At 40.1% G+C, this 20,367-nt stretch overlaps 1 protein-coding gene across 2 annotated transcripts in view; it reads left to right on the top strand.

Moving 5' to 3' along the window:
* The window catches only part of LOC121549970 (cadherin-10), a 110,886-nt gene that overhangs the window by 69,622 nt on the left and 20,897 nt on the right, over nt 1–20,367 (top strand). For both annotated transcript variants that reach the window (XM_041862001.1, XM_041862000.1), the window contains exons 3-6: nt 7,896–8,190; nt 16,486–16,605; nt 17,037–17,204; nt 17,814–18,001. In XM_041862001.1, coding sequence (XP_041717935.1) covers nt 7,896–8,190; nt 16,486–16,605; nt 17,037–17,204; nt 17,814–18,001 — 771 coding nt within the window. The remainder of the gene's footprint in view (nt 1–7,895; nt 8,191–16,485; nt 16,606–17,036; nt 17,205–17,813; nt 18,002–20,367) is intronic.

Genomic DNA, 20,367 nt, shown 5'->3' on the forward strand with positions numbered 1-20,367 from the left:
ACTATCATGTGACTATAATGGATGTGACTCAAACTAGATGGATTTTCCAGAGTTTTAGTAGATTGATAACTCAAACTAATGAAGGATAAAATGACTAAAATGTGACTAAAACTAAAAGGTATTTTAAGACTAAATCTAAAATGGCTGCCAAAATTAACACTGCATGGTATATATTGTCTCAATACTTGACAGGCTTTTAGGGCTCATTATACATACCGTACATCATGGAGGATTATACTGACGACTACAGGGTGGAACTGTACATGGTGCTAAAATGGCTTCTCTTCAAGGTTAACAAATACCGTGCAAAGAATGGCCCATATTCACAAAGTGTCTCAAAGTAGGACTGCTGAAAGCGTATCAGTTTTTCCTTTTGAGATGATAATCAATTAATATAATTACATGGACAGGGGACCTGATACTAAATCAGCATTATGAAAATGGGCCCATGTGTGTTTTTGTCAAACTCCACTACATGTGCGTCTTGGAGTTGCTGATTCACTATCACCTGATCTTCAGGGACCCATTTCAGACATCCATTAGCATGAGGGAGGGTATTTAACAAGCCAAGTCCTCGTGGAGGAAGGCATACTTGTTCAGTATGTTTTCTGAAGTGTGAACACTTGCAATGCAGTGCAATGCAATCAGAAGGCTTTTGTGTCTGGAGTTTGTTTCTGTAGGGGTGCAGTGGCTCACATCACAAGCTGTTCCATCCCAGCTATTGATGTGGACAAAACCCCTTTTAACCTCTTGGTAGTCTGTGATGCTTTGTAAACAAATGCTGCCGCTCTCCAGTTCCCCTGAGCACTCTACTGATCATAGGAAAAATTGAAGAAACTGAAAAAACACTACTGAATGTGTATAATCCCGGAGAACAAGGACAACTAGAGAGAGAATAATTATTCTGTATCCGTTTGGGGCTCTATTTTCATATCTCCCCTCTGCAGCACTAAGCAATGCTCACTACAGACCTGACAAGAATTGCCAATGACTTTGTTGCTTTACTGACTATTTATCTGTGTTTGTGCAAGGGGAATTAAAGCTACAATCCTTCATTGAAACAGTAAGAAAGCCTTCTCCCAGCCCTTGTTTTGTTAAAAAAAGCTAAGGGATGGGGCTGGAGAAAAGTAATAGGGCTATGGATGCAAGGGCTGACCATCCATTATATGAAACATTTTAACCATGTTTTGAGGCTATACAGTGTTTGTTTACACTTATAGTTGTTTACAAACATTGGCATAAAACAAGCTTATATTTTGTGTTCTGATGGGGTACGACAGTTGAACTTAGCTCATGAGGCATCTAAGTTATATTCGTCAAGAATAAATGGGTATATACTGTATCATTAATTTATAAGTCCAAAAATGGATGTAGCAGCTAAGGATTCTAGCTTTTAGTCATTAAAAATACTCTTCTGTCAAATGCTCATTTTGTGCAACAATAACTTTAGAAAAGAGAACCACCAATACTTTATTTTCTTTATTTTTTCTTGGGTGGTAGATCAGCTTTAATATTGCAGATATATTGTAGCTTCCATCAGTGTTATTGTCTGCATCATATCCAATCCCCCATATATTTTTGTGTATATATACTACCGTTCAGAAGTTTGGGGTCACTTAGAAATGTGCTTGTTTTCTAAAGAAAAGCAATTTTTTTATGCATTAAAATAACATCAAATTGATCAGAAATACAGTGTAGACATTGTTAATGTTGTAAATGGCTATTGTAGCTGGAAACGGCTGATTTCTAATGGAATATATACATAGGCGTACAGAGGCCCATTATCAGCAACCATCAGTCCTGTGTTCCAATGGCACGTTGTGTTTGCTAATCCAAGTTTATAATTTTAAAAGACTAATTGATCATTGGAAAACCCTTTTGCAATTATGTTAGCACAGCTGAAAACTGTTGTGCTGATTAAAGAAGCAATAAAACTGGACTTCTTGAGACGAGTTGAGTATCTGGAGCATCAGCAATTGTGGGTTCGATTACAGGATCAAAATGGCCAGAAACAAATAACTTTCTTCTGAAACACATCAGTCTATTCTTGTTCTGAGAAATGAAGGCTATTCCATGCCAGAAATTGCCAAGAAACTGAAGATCTCGTACAACGCTGTGTACTACTCCCTTCACATAACAGCACAAACTGGCTCTAACCAGAATAAAAAGAGGAGTGGGAAGCCCCTGTGCACAACTGAGCAAGAGGACAAATACATTAGTGTCTAGTTTGAGAAACAGACGCATCACAGGTCCTCAACTGGCAGCTTCATTAAATAGTACCCGCAAAACAACAGTCTCAACGTCAACAGTGAAGAGGCGACTCCGGGATACTGACCTTCTAGGCAGAGTTGCTAAGAAGAAGATAGTGGGTATGGGCTGGAAGTAGAGGCCTAGGCGTTGTTGTTCACTAGTTTACTCCAAGTGGGGAAAGGGTGGTGGGGTTGGAAAGTAATAAAGGGGAATATATATATATATTTTTAAAGGATATGTATGTGTGTGTGTGTGTATATATATATATACTTTTTTTTTTTTACATGGGTGATTGGAAGTGATGCAGACAATTACATTGATGGAAGTTACAATCTATCTGGAAGCTGATCTACCCCCCCCCCCCAAAAAAAAAGGAAAAAGCCAGTCTGAGGTCCTGAGCTTTCTGCAGTAGGTTTACATCAAGGATCGCTCTGTACTTTGTTTCATTAATCTTTCCCTCGATCCTGACTCGTCTCCCAATCCCTGCCACTGAAAAACATCCCCACAGCATGTGGTCTAAGGCACTGTATTGCAGTGCTAGCTGTGCCACTAGAGATCCTGGTTCGAATCCAGGCTCTGTCGTAGCCGGCCGCGACCGGGAGACCCATGGGGCGGCGCACAATTGGCCCAGCGTCATCCAGGGTAGGGGAGGGAATGGCTGGCAGGGATGTAGCTCAGTTGGTAGAGCATGGCGTTTGCAACGCCAGGGTTGTGGGTTTGATTCCCACAGGGGGGTAAAAATAATAATGTATGCACTCACTAACTGTAAGTCGCTCTGGATAAGAGCGTCTGCTAAATGACTAAAATGTTTTTTTTTTAATGTAAATGATTCTGCCACCACCATGCTTCACCGTAGTGATGGTACCAGGTTTCCTCCAGACGTGACGCTTGGCATTCAAGCCAAAAGGTTCAATCTAGGTTTCATCAGACCAGAGAATCTTGTTTCTCATGGTCTGAGAGTCATTTAAGTGCCTTTTGGCAAACTCCAAGTTGGCTGTCATGTGCCTTTTTACTGAGGAGTAGCTTCCGTCTGGCCTCTCTATCATAAAGGCCTGATTTGTGGAGTGCTACAGAGATGGTTGTCCTTCTGGAAGGTTCTCCCATCTCCACAGAGGAACTCTGGAGCTCTGTCAGAGTGACCATCGCGTTCTTGGTTACCTCCCTGACCAAGACCCATCTCTCCCGATTTCTCAGTTTGGCCAGGCGGCCAGCTCTAGGAAGAGTCTTGGTTGTTCCAAACTTCTTCCATTTAAGAATGATGGAGGCCACTGTGTTCTTGGGGACCTTCAATGCTGCAGAAGGTTATTGGTACCCCTCCCCAGATCTGTACTTCGACACAATCCTGTCTCGGAGCTATACGGACAATTCCTTCAACCTCATGGCTTGGTTTTTGCTCTGACATGCACTGTCAACTGTGGGACCTTATATAGACACGTGTGTGCCTTTCAACATTTCTACAATCAAGTTGCAGAAACATCTCAAGGATGATCAATGGAAACAGGATGCACCTGAGCTCAATTTTGACTCTCATAGCAAAGGGTCTCAATGCTTATGTAAATAAGGTAATTCAGTTTCTTATTTTTTTAAATAAATGTGCAAACATTTCTACAAACCTGTTTTCACGTCGTCATTATGGGGTATTGTGTGTAGATTGATGAGGAAAATATTATTTTAATCCATCTTAGAGAAAGGCTGTAACGTAATAAGATGTGGAAAAAGTCAAGGGGTCTGAATATTTTCCAAATGCACTAATATATATACTACACGGTAAAGTAAAAGTTGTATTTTTTAGTGATCCAATACGTAATATAGTACAGTTATCATAATTTGGTTGTTATCCACCAAGCCTGACTTAGGCAAATACAATACCGTATTTTAATTACCTAGTTATCTGTGCTACCTTGAATCGTCTCCAATGCATCCCTGTTGAATTATATGTATTCTATTTTGTTGCCAAACTATATTGCATTTCTGGAGGACAAGTTCATATAAATGGCAGTGTTTCTATATAGCCTAGGTCATAAATAGGAAATATCATAGCAAGTCATATACTTTATGTTACTTATTTTACTCATGGATCGATTCTATAATACTACATTAATCGGTAATACTGCATGAATCGCATTAATCGATTCCATACTATTGCAAGAATTGACTGTATAATACTGCATTAATCGACTGTATAATACTGCATTATTCATAATAATGCATAAATCACTGGACTGAATAATACTGCATCAATACATGCAGTATAAGGATATATTGTCCACTCCATACTAGTGTTCCAGCCTGCCAGATATCCAGACTGGCAGACAGACTGACAGACAGTGTACTGTAAACTTGTGGCTTGTGAGATTGCCCATAAACGGACCTCCAATAATTACCTTTTAGTGTTTACCGTCTGAGCGTGTTGTGTATTTTCTGCCTTTTCTAATTCAATAAGTGCAAGCCTGTATACAGTAATATCTTAGTCCTGTGTTGTCTAAGGACTGTCAAACTCCAATTAGCTGGCAGACCTGACAGGATGGCTCCATTGTATGATGTTCCCTCTTCCCTTCTATTTGATGGTCTCTATTTGATGGTTTCATTCTGTCAATTCTCTCTCTTAATGTGATTAACCATTGAGTCTGAGAAGCATAGCCTATGTCCCAAATGGCCCTGGTCAGAAGTATTCACAATATAGGGAACAGGGTGCCATTTGGGACAGAGCCATACTGCAGGAGTCATCAGCTGAATGTGCAGTAGGAAAGTAAAGAACACTGGGTAAATGAAAAAGGACTTTAGGAGATTCTGAACACATTTGAAGAGTAGCCACTATACATTTTATGTTGAAATTATTATATTGGCTGATCATATTCTTCAATGTTCTGCAATGAACATCATGAGTAAAACTATTCAGACTGTAGCTGTATTCATAGTCAGTGTCCCAAAATGGAACCCTATTCCTCCTTTTGACCAGAGCCTTGCACTAAATATGGAACAGGGTTCTATTTGCATATTTCTCACTTTCTTCCCAAAGTTGCATTGTTGTTGATCCTGGTTTTCAGATTGCAGAAAATAATGAGTTTCTCCCTCAGTATGTTGATATTAATATTCATGAATATTATGATGCTGTGTCCCTCACTGCTTGTCATTTAGGATGCGATGGCTCATGAGATATCGTGCTAAATATAAGCCTCTGACACTGTAGTATCAGCAGTGCAGTAATGAGCTTCAAGCCAGTCACTCATCATACTTACTTGATGCACATTTATTTCAAGACGATGAATAGTCCAGAAAGAGGCAATTAGATGGTACATTGGACCAAGCTTAGCAGAAACAAAAGTACAAGAATATATGTTGTATTGTTTTCTTGTGATGTATTGATTTCCCTTATTTCTTTCCATGAAATGATTTCATTTTCATGTCGCTGGGTCTTGTAGGCTACTTGGGGCATGCATACACTTGACACTTACAGTACATGCAAGTTCTGCTATCAGAATAAAATGTTTGCATTGAAGAGCGTCTGCTAAATGACTAAAATGTAGATGTAAATGTAAAAAACAGGTCTAGACACACAAAAGTGGCATTGCGGTCTGATTATGTTCAGTCTGGACGTATTGAAAGTGCATACAGTGAGCGACGTCATCAGCATTCCGCCCACAAGTCTCCACAAGTCTTCAATGTGTGTTTTGGAAGCGAGAGGCACCTTTTCATTATAACATTGGAGGTAATAGCTTCCTAGTGTATGAGGAATGTTTTTGCTGGCCTTATAAATGCTAGCCAATTAGATAATATTTAGAAAAACTCATGTTTGTTAGGCTAGTTATATAGATGGTTATACCTACCTGTTTGCAATCCCTTTAGCTTTGCTAGCTTCCTGGCTAGCTACAGAGGTTAGCGAGTTACACTAGTTAGCTAGCTACTGCCATCAAGTTGTTTTGTTATTATCATATTTTGCCTATACCTCCTTTTGCAGAATGCTTACTGGCATTTATATATAGCGCGGTAGACATGTTTAAATGTATACGCATGATGTGTTCAGAATTCCATGATCTGAACTCAAATCAAATCAAATTTGATTGGTCGCGTACACATATTTTGCAGATGTTATCGCAGGTGCAGTAAAATGCTTATGTTTCTAGCTCCAACAGTGAAGAAATTACAAACAATACACACAAATAAGATACAAAATTATAATAAAATAATACAAATAAAGAAATCAAGAAATATCAGAATGAGCAATGTCAGTCCGGAATATATTTTATATACAGTACCAGTCAAAAGTTTGGACACACCTACTCATTCCAGGGTTTTTCTTTATTTTTATTTTCTACCTTGTAGAATAATAGTGAAGACATCTAAACTATGAAATGACACATATGGAATCATGTAGTAACCTTAAAAGTGTTCAACAAATCAATATATATTTTATATTTGAGATTCTTCAAAGTAGCCACCCTTTGCCTTGATGACAGCTTTGCACACTCTTGGCATTCTCTCAACCAGATTCACCTGGAATGCTTTTCCAACAGTCTTGAAGGAGTTTGCACATATGCTGAGCACTTGTTTGCTGCTTTTCCTTCACTCTGTGGTTCAACTCATCCCAGACCATCTCAATTGGGTTGAGGTTGGGTGATTGTGGAGGCCAGGTCATCTGATGCAGCACTCCATCACTCTACTTCTTGGTCAAATAGCCCTTACATAGCCTGGAGGTGTGTTGGGTAATTGTCCTGTTGAAAAACAGACGATAGTCCCACTAAGAGCAAACCCGATGGGAATACTATGGTATATTATGGTATAAATACTGTAGTATTCATACAATAGTATACTATACTATTTTTGTTCATGTGGGAGTATATTGATGTGGGTGTTGTAACATGAATACAGGACTCCTCATGGGTTGTCCGTTTGAAATTGCCCACAGAATGTGATTATTTTGATCAGACAGGGCACATCCTGCTTTAGAAATGGCCACTTCAGGGGCCAGTTACAATTAGGCTAAGAAGCATTGCAATCAATTTGAGGGACAAGCTTTAAGTACACACTCACGTTGCTAAGAAACAGCTGGAATACAAGATTCAAGATGGATATTCTGTGTCAAACAGAGCAGTCTCGGAGCAACCATGTTGTTTTTTCATTTTATTTTCCCAAAACAGGTGGAATACATGGTCCATGCAAGAACCATATAAGATCCAAACAAGAACCATTATCTTTAGATCAGTATCTGAGCTAGCATGCTTGTGCTAGCATTCTTGTTTTTCCATTTCTCAAATGTACAAATGTAAAGAAATTGTGAGGGATGGTGATTGTCAGCCAAGAGTAAATAAAACAAATCTGAAATCAAATGTCTGTGGATTGAATGTATCCAAGGCTAATATAGTGAGCAATAATCAAAATCTCAAGATAAATGCTAAATGGCTTATTATTATTATTATGTTATAGCTAGCTTGGCTGTATATGAATATATGTCCAGAGAAAGTAATCCAAGGCAGATATAAAGCTTTAATGGTGAATTTCATGTAGAATCTGTTATTTACATAAACCTGCCAACTGTACTTGCTATTTTTGTTTTGTGTACATTTCAAATTTCCTAACCGACTCTGATTGCTCTCTCCATCGCAAAATAAATCTCTCACACTGCTTTTCTTTCTTTCTATCCACAGCTGCACTCCAACATGGACCGAGGGGATGGTAACGTGAAGTACATTCTAACTGGAGACGGGGTGGGAAGCTTGTTTCTAATAGACGAGAACTCAGGTGACATTCACGCCACTAAGAGGTTGGACAGGGAGGAGAGGGCCATATACACACTCCACGCTAAGGTGGTGGACAAGAGGACCAACGAGACACTGGAGGCTGATACTGAATTTAACATCAAGATCCACGACATCAACGACAATGAGCCAAAGTTCTCAAAATACATCTATTTCGCCAGTGTCCCGGAGATGTCTGACGTAGGTGAGTAAAAACAACTGCTTTTGTCTGAGTTGGTCCTTTTGTGATGCTATATTTCTATGAAGAAATGTGAATGACAATTATTTGTTAAACTTAGTTCACAAAGGCAGAGATAATTAACTGGAAATCAAATCATGTTATTCACTCCATAATATGCTTACGTAATAGTGGAAGGTTGAATCTTTAGTGAAGGTTTTACCTCATTGCACTAAAATGAATTAAGATAATATATATATATATATATATATTAACCAGTAGGCACAAATACAAACAAACGGGCAAACTGGAATACATTTCCAATTATGAGCCCACAAATGAATAGAATGTGTAATTGCAAGTTAAATAAAAACCTACTTGCCAATATGGCAAATAATGGTCCTCTATCGTGTTCACATAATGATGGAATCATTGACTGGTTAACTGTGACTGGAATAGTGGCTGGAATTGTGGGAAACATTTGATGAAAGTATTGAGCAGTGGAGCTCATACACAGAACAGTTTGTATATTTTGTTCTTGCAAATGACATTGATGAGGACAAAATTGTGCCTAAATTATTTAGTGTTATGGGGCCAAAGACATTTAATTTCCTCCATAGTCTGCTACAGCCAAACAGGCAAGGTAATTAACCACAAGTTATTGCTGAAAGGTTCCACAGAAGAAATCAGGAAGAGGGAGAATCAGTGACACATGTTTGCTGCTGCATTAAATAAACTATCAGTGCACTGTGAGTTTAATGATGTTCTAAATGACACCATTAGAGACAGACTAGCATGTGAGCTAAGGCGTGAAGCTACACGAGACTATTGACTGAAAGTAATCTGACCTTGGCAAAGGCTATTACAGTCAGTGTGTCCATGGAACTAGCTGCTAAAGAGGCTCAGCAGTTCATTTCATCAGGAAAAGTGCACAGAGTTGCAACTGAAAATCAGAGACAGGGAAATCAAGGCACATGCTTCCACTGTGGCAAAGCAGAATATCAGGCGTCTACATGCTGGCATAAGGACATGGATTGCTGAGCCTGTGGTAAAAAGGGCCACGTCGAACGAGCCTGCAGAAACATAAAGAGCTCAGGGAAAACGTGAAAGACTGAAAAGAAGAGACATTTTAATGCAAGAAAAATAGACATGTTTAGGCTGTTGAGCAAGTGACCAATCAGGCGAGGAAGTCACACTGAATATACTGACTGTTGATGGGGGGCTGCACGGCTACTATGTCTCTCCCTTGCTAGAGGGGCAGCCGGTTCATATGGAGATTGACACAGGGGCAGCTGTATCTCTTGTGTCAGACACAGTTTGACAAAAAGACACTGGAACACCTTCCACTTCAGCCAGCACACATCGTGTTAAAGACTTACACAGGTGAATTTGTCGCCATGAGAGGCATCACTGAGGTCACAATTCAGTTAAATGGACAAACTGAAAAGATGCCACTCTACATTGTGAAAGGAAACTATGCATCACTACTGGGACGTTTGTGGTTGGAGAAAATCACACTGGACTGGCCGTCAGTGGATGCAATGACACATGGAGACTGAATGCAAAGGTGGGCTTTGTTGTTGTCAGCACACACCTACGACATCAATTACCGCAAGTCAGAACTGCAATGCAAACGCAGATGGACTATCCAGGTTAACACTACCTGTGGTCAAAGCAGAGTCACGCCAAGTGGACATCTTCTACTTCAGACAAGTGGAAAACGCACCAGTCACTTAAACACAAGTGTGGAGAAACACCAGAAACGACCCGGTGTTATCTGAAGTGATGGACATCATCAAAGGTAGAACCACAGGGGATGCTCCAGAACTTTCTTATCGAAGGGAACTAAGCTATCAATACAGTTCAGTTCAGTTGTCTGCCTTCCCTGAGGAAAACCAGTGTTGCAACACTACACTCAGGTCATTATGCAATAGTTTTTATGAAGAAAATCGCAGCGAAAACATGTTCCTCATGTCAGAAGGTTCGCAATGTACCTCAACTTGCACATCTTCATCCGTGGAATTGGCCGGAGGAGGCATGGCAACGCATACACGTCGATTTCGAAGACAGATATTTGTATTTTCTTATTTTTTATTAAATATTAAAACATACAATCTACTTGCAGTGAAGCTGCTCAACATTTACATTACATTCAGTCATCTAACAGACTCCCATCCAGAGCGACCCACAGAAGCAACCAGGGTCAACGCCCTGCTCAAGGGCATGTCGACAGATCTCCCACAAGGTAAAAAACGGGGACCCCAACCAGCGACCTATCAGCCACCAGCCCAAGCTCCCAACTGCGAGGCCACCAGCCCTACTTGTATGAAAAAGAGAGATACTTTGAAAAAGGTTCATTTTCAATTCATCGAAAATGAGACATGGCAATCTGCACAAAGGCAAAAAGGACATTTTTAAACAATGGATGATCTTTTCTTAGTAATCTACTTGAGAACCATTTAGGGTTCAAGTAAAACGTTTGTATAAGTGAAGCTTTTAGAGAGGTTTTGTGCTTTTATATTTAATACTCTCAACCCACCCAGTTCATATTCATTATATAGATAGGCACGCTTTATCTTGTCTTGTTTAGCATCCCAGATAAAGCGAAATATTTTTTGCTCATATGATTTGAAAAATGTATCATCAGGAGTAGGCAGTGGCATAAGTAAGTGAGTAAACTGAGATATGACTAAGGAGTTAATCAGTGTAATTTTTCCATTAATAGACAGGTATTTACCTCTCCATGGTTGGAGGATCTTGTCTATTTTTACAAGTTTTCTATTGAAATTCATTGTGAAGAGCACATTTATATATTTTGTGATATGAATACCAAGTATGTCTACTTCACCATCAGCCCATTTTATAGGTAAACTGCAGGGCAATGTAAAAGATCCAATACGTAATATTGTACAAAGAGTCCAGAAAAGTTATCTAGATCTTCAATGAGACATTGCAGGGATCTAGCTTGCGGACTTAATATAAATCTTGAGTCATCAGCATACAAGGCCACCTTTGTTTTTAAGCCTTGGATTTCTAATCCTCTAATGTTGTTATTTGATCTGATTTTAATAGCTAGCATTTTGATGGCCATAATGAATAGATATGGTGACAGCAGACACACTTGTTTAACTCCTCTTGACAATTCATAACTCTCTGAGAAGTAGCCGCTATGTACTATTTTACACCTGGGGTTGTTATACATTACTTTTACACCTTTTATAAGAGAATCACCGAAATTGAAAAAATCCAGGCATTTATAAATAAAATCAGTCTTACTTTATCAAAGGCCTTTTCAAAATCTGCTATAAATAACGGGCCTGGCTACTTAATGTTTCATGTTGTTCCAATATTTCTAGTAGTTGTCGAATATTACCTCCAATATTTAGTCCATGTAGAAAACCTGTTTGATCAGGATGAACAATACTTGGTAAAACCTTTTTAATTCTGAGTGCTATGCATTTTGCTAGTATTTTTGCATCACAACATTGAAGTGTAAGAGGCCTCCAGTTTTTTAGATAGATAGACTGGATCTTTATATTTGCCATCTGGGTCTTGTTTTAATAATACAGAATGTTTTACAGAATGTTTGTAGTGGTCGTGGATTCTCATAGCAGGTGGCCATCATGGGGTCTATTATTGCTGAGAAGACCATCGAGAAGCTTGTGTTTAATCGGTTCGGATCACCACTCCAACTTGTTAGCGACAACGGGCCGCAGCTAGTGTCCCAAGAAATGGCGACTTTCCTACAGGTTATTGGCATACATCACATCAGGTCCGCACCCTATCACCCATCAACGAACAGGCTGGCGAAGATGTTCGTACATACCATGAAACATGCCTTAATAAAAGCATCTTAGGATCAAGGGACACTACACCAATGCTTTAACAGCTTCCCGCTATCCTACAGGAACACGCCTCACGCAACTACTAAGGCTTCGCCTGCATCGCAACCCATGAAGAAAGAGCTACGCACATGCTTCGTTGTTCCAAGTCATCCCAATGGTGTTCAATGGGGTTGAGGTCAGGGCTCTTTGCAGGCCAGTCAAGTTCTTCTACACCGATCTCAACAAACCATTTCTGTATGGACCTCGCTTTGTGCACGGGGAAATTGTCATGCTGAAACAGGAAAGGGCCTTCCCAAAACTGTTGCCACAAAGTTGGAGGCACAGAATCTTCTAGAATGTAATTGTATGATGTAGCGTTAAGATTTCCCTTCACTGGAACTAAGGGGCCTAGCCCGAACAATGGAAAACAGCCCCAGACCATTACTGTTCCCCCACCAAACTTTACAGTTGGCACTATGCATTCGGGCATGTAGCATTCTCCTGGCATCTGCCAAACCCAGATTCGTCCGTCGGACTGCCAGATGGTGAAGCGCAATTCATCACTCCAGAGAATGCGTTTCCACTGCTCCAGAGTCCAATGGCGGTGAGCTTTACACCACTCCAGCCGACGCTTGGCATTGCACATGGTGATCTTAGGCCTGTGTGCGGATGCTCAGCCATGGAAAGCTAACCGCTTCAGCATTCGGCGGTCCCGTTATGTGAGCTTGTGTGGCCTACCATTTCGCGGCTGAGCCGTTGTTGCTCCTAGAGGTTTCCACTTCACAATAACAGCACTTACAGTTGACCGGGGCAGCTCTAGCATGGCAGAAAGTTCACGAACTGACTTGTTGGAAAGGTGGCATCTTATGACGGTGCCTCATTGAAAGTCACTGATCTCTTCAGTAAAGCCATTCTACTGCCAATGTTTGTCTATGGAGATTGCATGGCTGTGTGCTCGAATTTTACACAACGGGTGGGTCTAATCCTGAATGCTGATTGGTTAAAACCGCATTCCAGCTGGTGTCTATTCCACAAGTTACCACCGGCTACTGTAAATCTATGACGTTAAAATGCCTATTTACTCTGTTCCGTCTGACTGCGCAATCCACTGTCTCATCAGCCCACCCAGGCAATTTATAAACTTCATCTCCACTATAAAAACTATTTAGACATTATATCACATTTCTTTCAGACTAACATTTAGTTTTCAACAGCGGAGATTTGTATAAACCTTGCTGTCTGTCTCTCCGACCTTGGCAGGCAGTGTTTCTCAGCCAGTCGAAATCATGAATCAGCTGGCATCATTTTAATGGATATATATAAAGAAAGTTTACAGTCTTTACAGCTTCAGTTAGCAAGCAAGGGATAATAATGTTGCCAGCCAGTATAGCAATGGAACATTTAGAACGAACAACATAGATACAGAACAAAAAGACAGAACAACTGGGTCGCGTCTCTGGTAACCGAACCGATAGAACAAACAAACCAGCTAGCTTGGGTAGCAACCCTAGATTTGTGTCGGGACTATATCTTGTGGAAGGATAAAATAGTATGAATAAATTCATAAAAATAATGTTGTATAAAAGTGATAATGCCCTCGAAGATGGTGTTTGGAGGATATATATTCACGGTTTGCAACACCCCTGCCAATATATCCTCCAAACACCGGCTTCTCTGGCATTATCACTTAATTATACAGCTGTCAGCAACGGGTGTGGATGAAATAGCCAAATCAACTACTGTGAAGTGGTGTCCACATACTTTTGTATATATAGTGCATGTTATATACAGAACGTAAGAGAGGAATGTAGGTTAGACAGAATGGAGAATTCCACCAAAGCAGCGAAAAATATCCAGTCAGAAAATATTGTTTCTCTCTAATAATGAAAGAGAAAAAAACAATATCAATAATCTATAGAAAAATGTAATGACAAGTTTAATCAAGTTTAAGCTTATTAAAAAATAATTTATCTGTGCAGGCCTAAAAATATCCCTCCATGTGAGGTTGAAAACCAAATGGCCAACAACCTATCCTACTGCTAGACTTATCATAAAAGCTTTAAGTTAAAGTTATGAACAGTAGCCTATTTCCCAAATATTCTAATAGCCTACACCCAAATATTAGCCTACACCCAAATATTCTAATAGCCTACACCCAAACGAGGGCATTGCGTTCATCCACCTCTGGCCTGCTGGCTCCCCTTCCTCTGCGGAAGCATAGTTCCCGCTCAGCCCAGTCAAAACTGTTCGCTGCTCTGGCACCCCAATGGTGGAACAAGCTCCCTCACGACGCCAGGACAGCGGAGTCACTCACCACCTTCCGGAGACATTTGAAACCCCACCTCTTTAAAGAATACCTGGGATAGGATAAAGTAATCCTTCCACCCCCCAAAAAAAAAAAAAAAAAAAAAAGTGTAAAGTGGTTATCCCACTGGCTATAGGGTGAATGCACCAATTTGTAAGTCGCTCTGGATAAGAGCGTCTGCTAAATGACGTAAATGTGCCCTTGAGCAAGGCACTTAACCCTAATTGCTCCTGTAAGTCGCTCTGGATAAGAGCGTCTGCTAAATGACTAAAATGTAAATGTAAAATGTAAGGTGTTGTCCTAAAGTTGCCGCTTTCAAAAAGAACAAGAATGAAAGCCGGAGTCTATAGGCCTAGGCATAGACTAATCTCATTCGCAGCTTTATGAGAGATTGAACAAACAATATTAAGAGAGGAGGATGAGGCAAATAAAGCATTTACTATCTAGACAGCCCGTTTTTTTTTTTCTCATCTTATACAACTGTTACCAGGCACCTGCAAAAAAGATAGCTCAGATGTGCGAGTGCCTTTTGAATTTTGAAGACAGCCCGTTCGAAATCAATTGACAATTGACAGTGGTTTTCAGTGGATTATTATATATTTTTAATGGTTGGCCAATAGGGGCAGATACCATTGTATATCACAATGTTTTATGAGTACATAATCAGGAAATGACAAAGGTGAACATTGCCCAACTCTAATCCATACACTACACAGCAAAATCGCCAGTGTTCATATCCTTGTGTAAGCAGTTTTGATGTTGATGTGATGTTACTTTGTGTTACTATGAATGGACTGAAGCCGGCTGGTGTTGCTTTTAAATTGGCCTGTGTAACCTAGTGTTGATTTCTCAGTGTAACATTTCTAGTGTTGATTCAGGTGTTAAATTAACTATACTGAAAAAAATGATAAATGCAACATGCAACAATTTCAAAGATTTTACTAAGTTACAGTTCATAGAAGGAAATCAGTCAATTGAAATAAATGAATTAGGCCCTAATATATGCATTAGACACCAGTAGAGGAGTTATCTAGCTATATAAACCACGCCCTTTTGCAAACATGCCTTCTCTAATGTTGGATACGAGGCAGTACTTATTTAAATTATGTGACAGAATATCATGTTACCATTGGTGTATTAAAATGAGAGTTAAGGTGATGTCACCTTGTCCTCTTAATAATGATTCCAAGTGTTTGACATGGGGGAGGGTAACAGTAACTTTATGATCAAACTTGATTAATGAAGACGCAACCGTCATTTTCATACTTTGTTCATCATACTTTGATCTGGTTTCCTTCAAATATCATCCAATTTCATGAAAAACATGATTTTGACTGTTCATGAGCTTTAAAGAATTACATTTTGATGACAATATATTCACTTAGGCTCTCACTTGGTGAAGGCCACAGGACTGAAAATTCATGAATGTAACAACCATCTCTCTGTCACTAGCATACACAGTCCTGGGTGGTACTGGTAACAAAAATTTACTCAGAAGTCACCCTGGGAAATATGCAAATAAGGCTTAAAAACCTACAGCAGAAGTATTGCATTCTCGCCCTGGAGGGCCAAAACATCTCTGGTTTTGGATTTTTGTATGGTTCTTCAAAGAACCATCCCATTTTATGGTTATTCAGAGACCCTAAAATGGTTCCCCTATGGCAGGGGTATTCATCTCTTACTCTACGAGGTCCAGAGCCTGCTGGTTTTCTGTTCTACCTGATAATTAATTGTACCAACCTGGCATCCTAGGTCCAAATCAGTCCCTGATTAGAGGGGAACAATGAAACAAATGCAGTGGAACTGGCTTTGAGGTCCAGAGATGAGTTTGAAGGCCCGATGCCATTGCTCTCAAGAACCGTATTTGATTCCAACTTGCACCTTTATTTTATTAGATGATTATATTGGGATGTTTTTGTTGTGCATATTTCACTGGGCAATGTCTCACAACTTCTGCCTCCCTTTGAGCTGGATCACATTTCAAATTAATTCATCAAATTGAATTGTGGTTATAATGACTATTATATGCATGCTAGAGCATTCCTAATAATTGCTCCATGTGTACTTAAATTTGATGTATGGCTATGTGCTTTATCTTGGATGTATGGATATGTGCTTTATCTTGGATGTATGGATATGTGCTTTATCTTGGATGTATGGATATGTGCTTTATCTCTATCTTCTCCTCCACAGGCACATCAGTTATACAAGTCACCGCGACAGATGCTGACGATCAAACATACGGGAACAGTGCCAAGCTTGTGTACAGTATTCTACAGGGTCAACCCTATTTTTCAGTTGATTCAGACAATGGTAAGCTATTCCCAACAATCAAAATGGGCACGCAAACACTTGAAAGGAGGGATCATGTGTGTATCTCTCTGCAAAAAGAGACCCAGCAGCGCTCAGTATGGGGTGTTTTTTTTTGTGAATGAGAAGTGAGTTGAGGTGAAAGGTTTCCTCTCTTGTCTGAATCAAGAGCAATGATATTTTATTTGTGGGGTAATGTCTGTCGTGAACTGTTGGTGTGGTGTAAATATACATTGGTGTTCAGCTTTTGATGCCTTCATTTGATAACTCAACAATATTTGTAATATATTGCGCTCATACTGATTACTGGCAATGGAGATTATTGTTTATTCTAAATTAAGTAGATCTTTATTATTTTCAACTCATGTTAAACCTGACCAATCATACACCAGTCATACTTATATATACTGATAGTAGTCTATTTTCTCACTCAGGCACGATCAGGACAGCCCTGCCCAACATGGACAGGGAGACGAAGGAGAACTACCAGGTTGTGATCCAGGCTAAAGACATGGCTGGCCAGATGGGTGGGCTATCAGGAACCACCACAGTCAGCATCACCCTCTCTGATGAGAACGACAGCCCACCCCGCTTCGCCAACCGTAAGACTCCATTCCACTCTCCTTGTTGACCTTCTGTTTTTCATGAAGGCACACAATGCTATACTGTACATGTATGTGCTTTATAACTGTGCAACACTGTTTGAACCGAGTTGACATTGGTTCTTCTAGCTTGTAGGCCTCTCAACAATATATTGTGACCTCTGTCTACTGTCAGTGTCAGATAAGGTGTTAAGACATAACCAATAAGCCATTTACTACCACTATACTGAAACTTTAATGTCTGTTGAAAAGCAGATGTTGTGCTATGTACTGTATGTAGCCTACAGGTAGGACGGCATCATAGTCCCAAAGAGAGCCGTCTGTACGAAATAATCCTTTCTGAAGGAGTCCCACAACTAATGATAACATACCCAAACATTCCCACACAAGGAAAATTGCACAAAAAACGACAATACTAAATTGAATTTGAAAGTTTATAGAAAAACTAACAAACAGCTTAGCATTTCCCTGGAGAATCAGGTAAACAAACATTTTAAAAACATACAGAATCACATTGTCCCAGAGTGCAAATAATCTGGGAGACACAACTCAGTCTCAGTGCTTATTCTGTTCTTTTTTATAAATCATATTTTTTCTTCATCTCCCCAGATACATTTCGTCTGAGCACTCTGGAGTCGGCTGAAATAGGAGCTGCCATAGGTCGGATCAAGGCTAACGATGCGGATGTGGGGCGGAATTCTGAGATGCTGTATAGCATCGTCGACCGAGAAGGACAGGACATGTTCACCATCATCACTGACCAAAACACACAGGAGGGCATTATCAGGGTGAAAAAGGTAGCCCATAAACTCCTGAGTGCAACGCTCTCATGTTTTCATCTCCTATGACCCTGCTTCAAATCACAAGATACCACTTTGTGTGCAGACAGAGTGATCCTCTCTCTGAATTAAACCCGTCTTTTATTATCATCTTCATGAAAGTACTTAATTCTATTCGCTGTCAAGAGACCCTTATTCCTCCTGGGAATTTATATAAAGAGTCTTTGAGACTTTTGAAATCCAGGTTTAGCTTTTCTTTTCTTAGCCAGGGCCATACTTTTCAGAGCCTCAGCAAATTATGCAAATTGAAGAACCTAAGTGAAAAGTGGATGGTGCGTACGTACTGTATACATACGCTCAGATGAAAAATTACACCCTGATAGCAGTCCTTTATATCTGAAGGTGCACTAAAGAATATTCAAATTCACCACCAGTTATTGATAGAGTACACTCTTAGTTATTTTTAACACATCTGGGATGACACGTCATGTTACTTTTAACACAATCACTGTGTTGGCACAGCATGATGTGTACATTCTTAAACACATTTTGTGTCAATTCCTGCAATTACTGTGTTAAAATCTGAAAACCTCTCAACACACCCTAGATGTGTTAGATTATTGACCAATCACATTGTGGATCAGAAGTCATCATGTATCTATTCTCTTAGAACAGATGTATTAAAAACAACACGTCTGTGTCTAATTAGGGACGACGTGTTACTTTCAACACAGTCACCGTGTTGTCACATTGAACACGTTGTGTACATTTTTTAACAGAATGATTATGTTAAATGTAACGTGTCATCCCTAAGTGTACACACGGATGTGTAAAAAAATGTTTTTTTTTTTTTACATATACAGTGCATTCAATCTACACACAATACCCCATAATGAAAGAATATACAGAAAATATCACATTTACATAAGTATTCAGATCCTTTACTCAGTACTTTGTTGAAGCACCTTTCACAGCGATTATAGCCTCGACTCTTCTTGAGTATGACGCTACAAGCTTGGCACACCTGTATTTGGGGAGTTTCTCCCATTCTTCTCTGCAGATCCTCTCAAGCTCTCAGGTTGGCAGGGGAGAGTTGCTGCACAGCTATTTGCAGGTCTCTCCAGAGATGTTCGATCGGGTTCATGTCCGTTCTCTGGCTGGGCCACTCAAGGACATTCAGAGACTTGTCCTGAAGCCGCTCCTGCATTGTCTTTGCTGTGTGCTTAGGGTAGTTGTCCTGTTGGAAGGTGAACCTACGCTCCAGTCTGAGGTCCTGAGCGCTCTGGAGCAGGTTTTGATCAAGGATTTCTCTGTACTTTGCTCCGCTCATTTTCCCTTGATCCTGACTAGTCTCCCAATCTCTGCCACTGAAAAACATCCCCACAGCATGATGCTGCCACCACCACCATACTTCACCATAGGGATGGTGCCAGGTTTCCTCCAGACATGACGCTTGGCATACAGGCCAAAGAGTTCCATCTTAGTTTCATCGGACCAGAGAATCTTGTTTCTCATGGTCTGAGAGTTCTTTAGGTGCCTTTTGGCAAACTTCAAGCGGACTGTCATGTGCCTTTAACTAAGGAGTGGCTTCCGTCTGGCCACTCTACCATAAAGGCCTGATTGGTGGAGTGCTGCAGAGATTGTTGTCCTTCTGGAAGGTTCTCCCATCTCTACAGAGGAACTCTGGATCTCTGTCAGAGTGACCACCGGGTTCTTGGTCACCTCACTGACAAAGGCCCTTCTCCCCCGATCGCTCAGTTTGGCCGACCGGCCAGCTCTAGGAAGAGTCTTGGTGGTTCCAAACTTCTTCCATTTAAGAATGATGGAGGCCACTGTGTTCTTGGGGACCTTCAATGCTGCAGTACCCTTTCCCAGATCTGTGCCTTGACACAATCCTGTCTCGGAGCTCTACTGCCAATTCCTTCAACCTCATGCTTGCTCTGACATGCGCAATAAACTGTGGGCCCTTAAATAGACAGGTGTGTGCCTTTCCAAATCATGTCCAATCAATTGAATTTACCACAGGTGGACTGCAATCAAGTTGTAGAAACATCTCAAGGATGATCAATGGAAAAAGGATGCACCTGAGCTCAATCTTGAGTCTCATAGCAAAAGGTCTGAATACTTATGTATATAAGTTATTATTTTTAATTTTTTATTAACCATTTTTTTGCTTTGTCATTATGGGGTATTGTGTGAAGATTGAAAAAAATAAACAATTTAATCAATTTTAGAAGAAGGCTGTAACGTAACAAATGTGGAAAAAGTCAATGTGTCTGAATACTTTCCGAATTCAGTGTATTGTATTGCATTCCACTTAAATCCACTATTAAAATTATGTAAATGACTGAGGAAGACTTCTAGAAAAATTAACCATTTAATTA

Source organism: Coregonus clupeaformis, chromosome 34 (genome assembly GCF_020615455.1).
Source record: "Coregonus clupeaformis isolate EN_2021a chromosome 34, ASM2061545v1, whole genome shotgun sequence".
In the NCBI taxonomy this organism is placed as follows: domain Eukaryota; kingdom Metazoa; phylum Chordata; class Actinopteri; order Salmoniformes; family Salmonidae; genus Coregonus; species Coregonus clupeaformis.